This window comes from Copadichromis virginalis, linkage group LG14, assembly GCF_057382275.1.
Source record: "Copadichromis virginalis isolate Kocher_CV1m ecotype Utaka linkage group LG14, C_Virginalis_male_GT1.1, whole genome shotgun sequence".
NCBI lineage: Eukaryota > Metazoa > Chordata > Actinopteri > Cichliformes > Cichlidae > Copadichromis > Copadichromis virginalis.
The window spans coordinates 14,035,512-14,048,161 of NC_140631.1; the positions used below are offsets into that span (position 1 = coordinate 14,035,512).

Below are 12,650 nucleotides of genomic sequence, written 5' to 3' on the forward strand. Positions count from 1 at the left end.
ACATGCTTATCTATTTAGTTGGTGTTATTTTTTTCAGCTAAATTTTTTAGTGCAATTAGCACTTTCAGCATCAATCCATAGCAATGTGTTGTATTTTTCACATTGTCTGTGTGTAAAATACATATGTAAGCATAGATTACACAAAGGATCCTGCACGCCAAGCTGGATACAAATAGAAATCCCTGGAAACAATTCTTTCTGCGCTTAAGAGCAGCTTCCTATTGCAACGCTGGAGGATTTGTCACCATTACTGGATACGCTGCAGAAGCACAGCAAAGCAGTGACTGTGTGGAGTCGAAAACTATTACACCAACTACACTACACAGTCACCCACATTACCCCAATCACTGGCGTGTTTACACAACAGAGACGCTGAGTCTTTGTTACGGGCGCCAGCCACTGTGGCCTCGTTGTGTGGACACAGAGAGACCTTGCTGTGACTCGCGTCTTCCCTGCTGTGGATTTCTGGAAACCGCGCTTAAAGAAAGCACAAGACTTCTTTCGTAAAATGTGCCTTCCTGAACTTGTTGGGAAATACTTCTCGAAACAACGTGCTGCTCTAAATAGCCTGTAATGTTTCATGTTGTGGTTAAAGATTGATGACAGCTGTGTGGTGCGATGTAAATAGTTTGCATTTCATTTTTATGTGATTGCTGTGTACATGTGAATAGATCTATAATAAAGAAAAACAAACAAATATACTATTCTTTTTTGTTTTATTAAAACAACTTCACACAAAGTACAACTATTTACAATGTACAGTACATCCAAAAGAACAGCTTTAAGAATACTCAACAGGAGCAAGTGTCATTTGGCCCTGGTTTGACAACAACACTGGGGCACATATTAACAAAAACACAGCAAACCTTAACGATCTTATCAAGAAGTGTTGTGTCTTCAGCCTCACATGATAAGAGTAATCAGACTGTGTGTAACATTTTGAACTTGTTGCGCAAACTACCTATTACTCGCTCAACATGAATTCTCAGGTGGGCAATTGCTCTCGTTTGTTCAACGTCCCTTGCATCAAGTTGACAGTAGCCTTTTGTGAAAGCTGGAATCTTGACCTCCGCACACATCATTCCTACAGCATCTCTGATGTCAAAGCCTCTGTCAGCCAATACTACGTCCCCTGGTAACAGCTTTTGAAGAATGCCACATCTCTCTATGATGTGTTTATCTGATGCACGACTAGGGCTGGGCCATATTATACCATTCACGGTAATACCGGTATAATGTTAGGCAACGATAGGAAAATGAAATATCGCGATAGAATGGGAGTAAAACGCGCATGCGCAGTGCCTTTGTTTTCATACGCACATGGCCGATTGTTGAGTGAAACAGATGAACCAGAATTGGTTTGTAAAAATGGTGCAACTTCCGTGATGTGGAACTGGTTTGGTGTTTGTCTGTCAGATACACGACAAAGCACATTTTTTTGCAGAACATGCAAGCGGTCGTCGTTATTGTCGTATTTGTCGGACTAAGATGCTCTTAAATCTGGGAGTAATCTGGGTCCTAAACTCCGTATGCTTCAGGTCAAACAACACTGCAGCATCACTGAGAGTTAAAAACTGTCTAAATTCTTTCATCTTTAGTAAAACGATCAGCATTGCTGCTTTACCAGGTGTAACTATAAAGTTTAACTTCCATGAAAACAAAAAGTTATTACATTTAATGGAGTTAGAAGTTAGCAGGAAGCTAGCGGAAGTTAGCTCGCTAGTTTCGCTAGTTACCTAAGCATGATTTAGCATGTTCTGACTGAGAGATTTCTGAAAAAAATCAAACGTACAGCTCTGCTATCACTTCCAACATAAATGAAGACAGGAAACTAAACAGCAGTGACGTTTGTAGGGTTACTGAAGTTGGGCTAGCTGGTATATAATGATGTGCTACGTGATCGCTAGCGACACAGCTATGTTAGCATAACATAAACAGTGAAGCTGGAGGACGAACACTAACACTTTTCCACTTATAAAAGTTAACGTGAAGGTTCTTCATGGTTAGAGACAAATGCAATCGCATGGCAGGATGCTGTAAACGGACCAAACTTCAGTCAGGAGAACAACTGAGATAATCTATCCACAATACCAGGTTAGTCATTAATATACTGCAACAACATGGGAATAGAGCAGCTGCCAGAGAATTCAACATTAATGAATCAATGGTACAGAAGTGGAGGAAGCAAGAAGAATGAGTTTAATAAAGTTTGATTTATCTGACTGCTTTGTTTCGCTTAATGTGCCTTATAATCCCGTGCACCTTATGGTCCGAAAAATGCGTACTGCACACTGCAGTTTAATGTTGCAAAGCACCTCTTTTTAACTTCAGTGGATATTATACATGGTTATGCTCAGGATATGTCAGCCCATTTCTACTGGAAATGCCTTTTGGTTAAACTTTCAGCAAGGAATTTGCATTTGCACTGTTACATTTTTATAAAGCTTTAATGTACATAAAAACCAGCTTCTTGTTTAGGTGAAAATAAATGGAAGGTTGTCTTTTTGCGCTAGTAATGTTGTGGAGTTGTATTTTGTCTCGCATCAATTATATCGTCGGTTATATCGTTATCGCAAATTTTCAAATATATATCGTGATAAATATTTTTGGCCATATCGCCCTGCTCTATGCACGACCCCCCATCCCCTGGAAATGAAAGAAATAGCTCCATGGGGTGTAATCCCGATGAGGTATTTTATGGTCTGTGTACCCTTGTAATGAGAGTATGTTTGTGCGCGTGCCTTTAAATTAGATGGTCTTTCTGTTCGAATCTCAAAACAGTCAACAATGATTGCTACTCGTTTTCCAAAAGTTTCAGTAAACTGTGGAGGCATTGTCGCCTGCAGACAGTGCCTCTCAGGCCAGTGCACCAGTGCTCCTAAGTGGGCATACAAAACATCAATGGTATCGGTGAAGACAGAAGACAGTGTTTTGTGCGACACATGGAATAGATGACAAAGATGCTGGACTGGAAGATCAAGTCTCAGACGCATTAGTGTGAGTAAGAGCATTTGGAAACCTGTCAGTTTCTTCGGTATTGGCAGGAAATCTTTGACAGTGTTGAAGAGGGACATTAAGACAGCATAACAATATAGTCCAGTGTAATATCTTACTTTTTCGGTATCGTCCTTTAAGAAAGTTTCATTCAGCTCTGTCTTTTGCAACTGTGCTCGAAGCAGTCTGTTCTCCTCCAACAGCCGGTTTATTTCTGCTCTGCCCTGTTGACTGCACACACAGTCCTTCGTCTGCCCTTCAGCTTCCGTGACGCTGTCACTCCCATCACCACTGTCCACATTTGCAGCTGGTACGTCAACCTCCACTTGTCCAACACAACTGCTGTCCACTGCCTCCATGACATGGTTGTTGTTCTTCTGTCAGACCTTCATCGATCATCAAGCCTGTAAGATAAAAAATAGTGCATAGACTTAAGGTTAATGTACACCAATATTCCAATGACAGGTGTGTGATTCATCTTTAAGTTATGTGCGGATTAGTGTACCATAAGAGCAATTTAGTATGTTTTCAGAGGGGGGTGTTTACCTGCAATGGGTGCTCTTTTTCGCTTCCGTTGCATACGCCTTGCGTGCCGGTCCGAGTCTGACACAGGTTTGTCGTCGTGCCCCATGTGCAGTGTTGGTGCCCAGTCTGGATTTGTTACATCCATTTCATATGCTGGTTTGCCTGCAATAATGCCAAATCAAAAGCTACTCAGTCGACATGACGTGGTTCTGCAGCATCACACATTAGCATGTTTTATCTCATTATCTATGACCGCAGCGCATTGAAAAAAACCCCACTAAAAGCCTTTTGGTTTGGTCCTTTTACAGCATCCTGCCATGCGATTACATTTGTTCCTGACCACCGAGAACACTCACGTTAACTTTTATCGAGTGGAAAAAAAGTTAGCGTGTTTATATTGTGCTAACATAGCTGTGTTACTAGCGGTCACGTAGCACATCATTATATACCAGCTAGCCCAACTTCAGTAACCCTACAAATCAATCAATCAAGCTTTATTTATAAAGCACTTTTCATACAGAAAAAATGTAGCACAAAGTGCTTTACATAGTTAAAAGCAGCCCACCCCACCCTCCAACTCACTCCCCACACTCTCAATACACATATATCCCCCCACCCCCACCCACACACACACATACACACACGCGCACACTTAAAGAGTAAAAATTGGGCTGGGCTCGCATGAGCCAAGTGAGGAAACATTATAACAGAGAGCCGTCTGCACCGGGAGCCGGTCACAGACCGCAGCCTCCGGGCTGGGCACACAGCCGGAGGGAGGCCAAGGAGCCCCCCAACCAGGCTGAGAGGACCCCAGAGACCAGCAGCCACGGTCAATAACAGCCCCGGTGCAGAGAGCGCCCTCCGAGGAAACACTGGAGATATGACGCAATACGATATATACAGGGTAAAATGATAAAATAAATAAGAACAGGATACAATATAAATATAAATATAAATAGAGTAAGAAGATTAAAAAATGAATAAGAATAAAATCAAAAAATATTAGGTAAATCCTAAATTAATAATAGAATAACAGGATAGAATAAATAAGCATAAAAAATAAATAAACGCTAAGTAAAAGCTAAATTAAAAAGGTGGGTCTTGAGCCTGTTCTTAAAAACATGTACGTTCTCTGCGGCCCTGAGCTCCTCCGGCAGGCTGTTCCACAGACGAGGACCATACCACTGAAAAGCTGCCTCTCCGTGAGTATGTGTCCTGACTTTAGGGACAATCAAAAGGCCAGTACCAGAGGACCTCAGGGTCCGCGAGGGTTCGTATGGTAAAAGCAGATCTGAGAGATAAGAAGGCCCAAGACCATTAAGACATTTAAAAACCAATAAAAGAACTTTAAAATCGATCCTGAAACACACGGGGAGCCAATGCAGCGATTCTAAAACCGGTGTAATGTGGGCCCGCCCTCTGGTCTTCGTCAGCACACGAGCTGCCGAGTTTTGCAAGAGTTGTAAAGTTGAAATATTCTTCTTAGGAAGACCAGAGAGCAGGGCATTACAGTAATCAATGCGACTGGCAATAAAAGCATGCATCAGCATCTCCGTGTTGGCCCGAGAGAGAATAGGGCGGACTCTGGCTATATTTTTTAGATGATAAAATCCAATTTTGGTTACATGTTTAACATGTGGGATAAAACCAAGCTCAGAGTCAAAAATAACACCCAGGTTTTTCACTTGTAGCGAAGGACATAGTGAAAATGCCTCTAATTTAGACAAGAGTTTCTCTCTCTGAGCTTCAGGACCGACAATTAAAACTTCAGTTTTGTCCTGGTTAAGCTGTAAAAAGTTTTCTGCCATCCAAGATCTTATATCCAAGATACAGTTAAAAAGGGCATCCATTGGTCTGGTGTCATCAGGAGACACGGAGATGTACAGCTGCGTGTCATCAGCGTAACTGTGGAAGTTCACTCCATGCCTCCTGATGACACTGCCGAGAGGCAACATATACAAATTAAAAAGTACAGGGCCTAGAACCGACCCTTGAGGCACACCACATGTCATTTTATGGATCTTAGAGGAGCATGTATCCATACTCACCATAAAAGATCTGTCAGAGAGATAGGAAGTGAACCAGTTGTGTACAGCACCAGAGAGGCCCACCATGTGTTTTAGTCTGTTTAAAAGAATAGCGTGGTCTACTGTATCAAAGGCTGCGCTTAGATCCAGCAGCACCAGGACTGAGAGCTTTTGGGCGTCCCAGTTACATCTAAGATCATTTAAAACCTTTAGGAGAGCCGTCTCTGTGCTGTGGTTCACCCTAAATCCAGACTGGAATATCTCCAGGATCTGTCTATCATTGAGAAAATCAGTAATCTGAGTAAAAACAAGTTTTTCTAAGACTTTACTTAAAAATGGTAAGTTGGATACAGGTCTGTAGTTATTAAAATCATTACAATCCAAATTGCTCTTCTTCAGAAGGGGCCTCACCACCGCCGTTTTAAAGGCAGCAGGGAAGACACCCAACTGAAGAGAGCAATTCATCATGTATAAAAGCTCAGCCTCAAAAAATCCATAAAGTGTTTTAAAGAGTGAAGAGGGGATTGGATCTAAAAGACATGTGGTGGGTCTCACTGTGGAGAAAACCTTCTGAAAGTTCTCAGCATTAACCAGGACAAAGCTGTCCAGTGTCTCCTCAGGTACAATCGAGCCCTCAGATGTGTTTACAATCATATCGCGATTAGATAAAATATCAGATCTGATGGCGCTGATCTTTCCCCTGAAGTGGTCTGCAAACTGCTCACAGAGCGAGTCTGTGGGGGTTCTTTGGGAGCTGTTAAAATCAGGGTTAAATAAATGATCTATGGTGGAAAAGAGGACCTTGGGATTATTTTTGTTAATACTGATTATTTTGGCGAAGTATGAATTTCTTGACTTCCTTAATGTATTATTGTACATTTTAAATTGCTCGGAAAATATTTGATGGTTGATATTATTTTTATTTTTCCTCCATCTCCTTTCTGCTGCCCTGCAATTTCTTTTGAGTTTTTTGACTTCTTCGTTTCTCCAGGGTGATGCATGTTTTACGTTAATCTTTTTGGTGGTGAGTGGAGCAACGGAGTCAAGGCTTTTCTTCAGTTTGCTGTTAAAATAACTAAAAATCAAATCGCAGGGTGCAGGTAAAATCACAGGGGGGCATTTGACTAAAACCCTGGTAAAATTTGCAGCCACTGTCACTGCTGTTTAGTTTTCTGTCTTCATTTATGTTGGAAGTGATAAGAAAGCTGTACGTTTTAATTTGTTTCCAAAACCCCGCAGTCAGGACATGCTATATTGTATTTAGATAGAAGCTAGCGAGCTAACTTGCTGCTAACTTCTAACTCATATGTCATAAATTCCATTGTCATGGATGCCTGGATGTTTAACTCAGTTGTTACACCTGGTAGAGCAGAACGCTGATAATTTTATTAAAGATGAAAGACTTAAGACAGTGTTTTAACTCTCAGTAATGCCACAGTGATCATTTGATATATGGACCTGCAGCAGAGTTTAGGCCCAGACACGGCTAGTGACGTCAGACTCAACAATCGGATAGTGATATGAATTACTTTAGAACTCACCGGAGAGAAAATGCCGCGAGCAAACCAACAAAAAGCTGGGGATTGCACGGAACTCGATATCCGCTCGTCTCACCGCTGCAATCCATGCCTGGCGTCTTTGTTTGGTGATATCGGATACATGGGATCCCTCACGTTGCCGCCAGGATGGAAAACGATTAAAAGATTAATCCAGTTTCTTGCCTTCACGATCGTGAGATCTAACATTGCAACCGACTACACACGTACCACCATAGCTGAAGCTGTATCCTTTGTCTGGCCTACTGTGATGGCGGCAGGGGGCGCATTCTAAAATGTCATGTGACAATCTGATTCATGAAGAGTGATGATGTCACAAGGACATGTGATGATGTCACAAGGACATGTGATGATGTCACAAGCACATGCCTTTGAGCCTTTTCTATAAATAGGGGTCAGGAGCAGCAAGTTTTAGTCAGTTTGTTCGCAGCCTTCAAACGTTCGACCAGAGCTATATTTGAAAGTATTTGTAAACCTCTTCAGAGTCACTGTGCACAGGATTAAAAATGTATCCACGAAAATGCCAACAAAGAATAAACAATCTTGCTGCCTCTCCTTCGAGGTCTGGCCGGCCACTCACTTCAAGAGGGAAGCCTGATATGACACGATCCATTGGTGCCTCATCAGTCCAAAGGACATTACAGGAAAACTCCGACCTACATGCAAAAATTAAACAAATTGAAGAAGAGAAGCTTCAACTGGAGGAGAAGTGCAGACAATTGGAAGCACGAAATCAAGAGCTGGAAAAACAACAGCAACGCCAGCCTTACACAAAAATTATTAGTGAGGCCTGGGAAGGAAAGTTTGGTGAAGCACGACAGAAGATTTTGTTCCTGATGAAGGAAAACAAGACAAAGAGTGCTGAATTAAAAGAAACGTCTGCCCAGCTTCAACGCGCGAATGCTACTATTGGGGAGATGCAAAGGGATCTCCAAAACATGGAGCAAAAGAATCAGGCGCTCCAAGGAACGCTTGATGAAGCTATGGAACAAACTGCACAAATCCTCGGACAGAAAAAGGAAGGGGTCACACAAATGCAGGACCAACTCAAAGGCATAAAGAAAAAATACGAAGTGCTGAAAGTCAGGCTGGATGAAACAGAGTGCAAAAAAAAAGAGCTTCTTCAAGAGAAAGAGCAACAGGAAGAAGAAAAAAAACGTATTCTCCAGGACTCAGACAACTTGAAGTGTGAAAACGCTGAAATGCTTGCACAAAAGCAGCAACAAGAGAAAATAAATGAAGACCTGCAGCGTAAGCTTCAAGAAATCACAAGAAGAAATGAGCAGTTAGAAAAGATGCACAAGGAAAAACAACAGCAAAATACAGACAAGTGCAATCTATTAAAAGAAATGGAGCAAAGATGCCAGAAACTTGAGAAGGAAGTTGAAGAAACAACCGATCAGTTGAGAACCCTCATCCTAGAGAAAAAAGTGGTCGTGGAAAAGCTCATGGAAAAGAAGAAAAAACGTTTCCGCTTCTTCTGGAGGAGGGACACTCCTGCTTTTTCTACTTTTTCTATTTTTTCTACTGCTGACGTCACCTCGTCTCCCTCCACCTCTGTTCCATCTTAATTTTCACCTCTCCTCTCCCCTTCTCTCCTAACACTTCTTCCCTCTCTCCTTCATCTTTTTTCACCCCAACCAGTCCCGGCAGTTGACTGCCCCTCGTGAGCCTGGTTCTGCCGGAAGTTTCTGCCCGTTTAAAGGCAGTTTTTCTTCCCCACTGTCGCCTAGTGCTTGCTCAGAGGGGATTGTTGGGGTTTTCTCTTTTCTTTTTTTTTCCCTTCTTATTACCATTTTCCTTTATTTACCGATTTGTTTTGTTTACTTTTCTTTTATGTTGTTTCTTTATTTACTTGTTTAACTTTTTTTCAACTTATGTAATAAACTAATAAACCAATTGAATTTATCCTCTGCGTATTTTACATCTAATCTTTAAAGAATATTTCCAAAACATTTTCAAACATCACGATCTGTCTTTTGTTTGCTTGTTAAAACCCCGTAAATGGTGAAGTAAAAACCCTGTGATATGGTTTAAAACATCAAAATAGACTAAACAACTAGTCTAAAACTAAGAGACACAGGATAAAGTTGGTGTGAAGGTTTCAGTCTGTGAATGAATCTAAGCACCATCACCTTAACTTTAAATTCATCTCTGTTACCCTCTTTGTGACTGAACTCTGACCGTGAGCACCACAGCCACTGCGCACCAGTCACACACACTTTAAATCCATCACAGTAAACCAGTTAGTTTACCTCAGTTTGTTTTGCAGCACATTTCACAACATGCAAAAGCATAATGTGCCATGTATAGACTCAAAATCTAATTTAAAAACATGAGGACTGACCTGTAAGCTTTACATTTACAGTTTATCACATACCACTGAGCAGTTCTTACCTGTAATTCTAAGCCCTCTTCTTCCTTTTCTGGTTTAAAACATCAAATTAGACTAAACAACTAGTCTAAAACCAAGAGACACTTAAATATTAAGTTAAACCTCTGGGGTTGCCGGACGCGCCGGCGCGTCAAAATCACATGACCAATTTAAGACGACACAGCTACAAGATGCAGCGATTCAGAGGCTGTATCCCAATTCAGGGTCTGCAGCCTTAAAGGCCGCATTTTAAGGCCGATTACGTCACCATGCCAGTCTCCTATTGCCAGAGGCTGAAGTGTGTGTGCAGTCACCAGGTGATAATCTGATATCGTCTACTTCCCCACTGATGTTAAGTAATATGAAAAAAAAAATGAATCCCACCTTAGGCCGAATGTGTGACTCTCTTCGTAGTGGAAGAGAGAATGAATCTTCCCATCCGAATTCACGGCAATCAGTCTGTCAATCAAATCCTGTGGAGTAAAATGAGAGGCTTTGAACAAGAATGCACCGGATAGGGTGCAAAACGAAAACTGTGTGGAAATTTACAATGGGTAAGGTGGAGAACGTATATCAGTCTCAGTGTGAGAGGGTTTATTTGAATGCGTTTGAAGTAAAACAAATGGGTGGGTGGTGTTTGGAGGCCAAATAAAAAGTGCAAACATGCCCTCAGATGGATGACAAAAAAAAACTGCAGTGTGTGGAAAAGAAGAAGAAGAAAAACACTTACAGGTATGGAGGTTGGCATCTCCCTCAGGGTGTATTCGCTTTTGTTGGCCAAAGACTGTCGGCCCAGCAGTTGCCACACCGACTGGGAAGAGGAGAGGAGGTTGACCAAGTACAGGAAGGACTGAAGAGGAAAGTAAATACAGCAGCTGTTAGAGAGAAAAAATGTATTTGCTTTTAAAGACCATTGTGAATGCATTTGTGCACGTCATGGATTGATCAAATCCTAACACATAATAATAATATAACACTATTCAACTACAAACACTACCGATAATATGACAAATAATATCTGTAGTATTCAAAGCAAAACAAAATGTAAAAAGAATTTATGATTGCAAAGGTAAAACATGGTTTACCACACTCTCAAAACTGAATAAGACATATATTCTGAGCAGAGTGGTTGAGCAGAAACCTATTGCAGCCTGAAGAATATTAAACTACAGGAAAGCTCCCTGCATTTTTCACTGGGTCTGGTAGAACAGGGAAAACATATCATCAAAAGCATCAAAGGAAAAAAAGAGAGACACTTGCACAAACGAGCTACAACTTAGATTATATTAAACAGCTTCAAAGAAACGTAAAGAAAAAAACAAGATACGATGGATTTTTTTTTCTAAAATAGAAATATCTATACTTTCATGTGTCTTCTGATGTTTCTGTGCATGTGTGAACTTATCTTCATATGTACTACCAAACCTCCTACTGTACTTAGCACAGATTAAAGCAAAGACTCGAGTTAATTCACCAAAGTGCTGGTGTGTGTATATTTAGTTTTCCTTTGACCTCAGCATATATGTATAACCCACTGATAAGGCAGACTTTAAAGTCGCCTGTGGCAGGACACAGTTTACACATCACTGGCTGTCCGTATTCACTTGGCTAGTCTCTCTGAGAGAGATGACTTGGCTGCTGTCAGAGGCCAAGCATCAGACACACACAGACAGGCTCACGCTGGAGCTTGTTGAAGCTTTCCTGAGAGAAATTCTGCCAAAAACATAACTAAAAATGCAGTCTTATGAAAGTAAGGCTTATTTGCCCAGACACCCATAAACCAATCAGCAAAAAGCCTTTCTTGTTAACAAAATCACTATTGCCAGTTTCTTAAATATGAATATTCACAAGTGAATTTTCTACATGGCTGCTGGTATCACAGCAACACATGGACCACTATTCTGAGTCCTGGGTTAATAATAATTGGAATCAATTTAATTTTAATCAATTTAAACACCTTTGTAACCAGTGAGCTAAAAACATGATGGAAAAGCAAAACTTCTAAGAGATCTGTGTCTGTACTATTATGTAGATATCTAAAAATTGGGGCATTGTGGGCTCCAGGAAGTTTCTCCTTCTCCCTCTCTCTCACACACACACGCACGCACATACATACAATACCTTAATGCAACTCCTATCTGTGGGGTCAATGGGAGTTGGTTTGGGACGGACCACTCTGATGTCGTCACTGCTGCACTCAAGAACAGACCATAGCTCTAGTACCAGGGCCCGAATAAAGCCTGAGACAGAACACGGAGAAATTTGTTGTACCAAACATTTATTTGAAATAGCAGCAACTAAAATTATTAACAGTGCTTTAATAAATAAACGACTGACTTTGTTATTGTGTCCAATCTTTTAAAGAAATCTGTCTTTGCATTGCTGGCACCGTTTTGATTGGAGGATTTGAATCTCAGGAAGGAAGGAATTTATAATGCCACTCCCTTTGATCCCATTTAATCTCTTCCCTGTTGCACTTTGGCCTGTCAGTAACTACATTTGAATTTTGCAGCTCAAGCTTGCACATAAAGGCTGGATAAAAACGTTAATGCAATCAAAATGTACGCAGCCCTCGCTGGAAAACTGGGGATACAGTACAGTAGATAAATGATGAAGCAAAGACAAAACATTAGTGTCATGGAAGAAGAAATAGTCAGTGCATCACGGGAAGCTCCCAGCAATAAAACCTGCATTTGTATTGACACATAAACCTTAATTTGTGAGCAATTTTCAGTGTATTTCAGTTAAATTAATGAGACAAATATAACAAAAGGGATTTTATACTTAGAAGAAGAATATGAAATTGAAATATTAAACTAAGAAAACTATAAATACTGCAGTTCTAGAGTTACAGATATACAATTAAGCTTTGCATATCAGTGCTGTATAACCCAGGGAATGTACTTTTTTTTTTTTTATAATTGAATAGTAATGGAAATCATGAACTGTTTTTCAGAGGTCATAGATCAAATGAGCAGTAGAGTTTTTCTCACAGAATGGTTCTTTCACATAGAAAGCAGTGTGTGCTGCAGGTTTAGCAAATGGCCCATCATTTGTATCTCCAGTGTCTGTTGAAGTGTACAGTATCTGTGTGTGTGCATGACCGTCGGTGCTCTCTGCTCACTCGGGTTCAGAGGTACAGGGAGGAGGCTCAGCAGGAGTAGAGGCAGCTGC

At 40.9% G+C, this 12,650-nt stretch overlaps 1 protein-coding gene across 1 annotated transcript; it reads right to left on the bottom strand.

The window, feature by feature from the left end:
* Window positions 1–699: 699 nt before the first annotated feature.
* LOC146693620 (uncharacterized) lies at window positions 700–4,054 on the bottom strand. Its single transcript, XM_085478624.1, has 2 exons — window positions 3,541–4,054; window positions 700–3,398 (listed from the first exon to the last, which is right to left on the bottom strand). The coding sequence occupies exon 2, from the start codon at window positions 3,351–3,353 to the stop codon at window positions 2,568–2,570; it is 786 nt and encodes a 261-aa protein (XP_085334750.1). The 5' UTR covers window positions 3,354–3,398; window positions 3,541–4,054; the 3' UTR covers window positions 700–2,567.
* Between the last annotated feature and the right edge of the window lie 8,596 nt (window positions 4,055–12,650).

Bases quoted from the DNA above. Each gene is read 5' to 3' on its own strand.
- LOC146693620 (XM_085478624.1), bottom strand. From the start codon at position 3,353: ATGGAGGCAGTGGACAGCAGTTGTGTTGGACAAGTGGAGGTTGACGTA.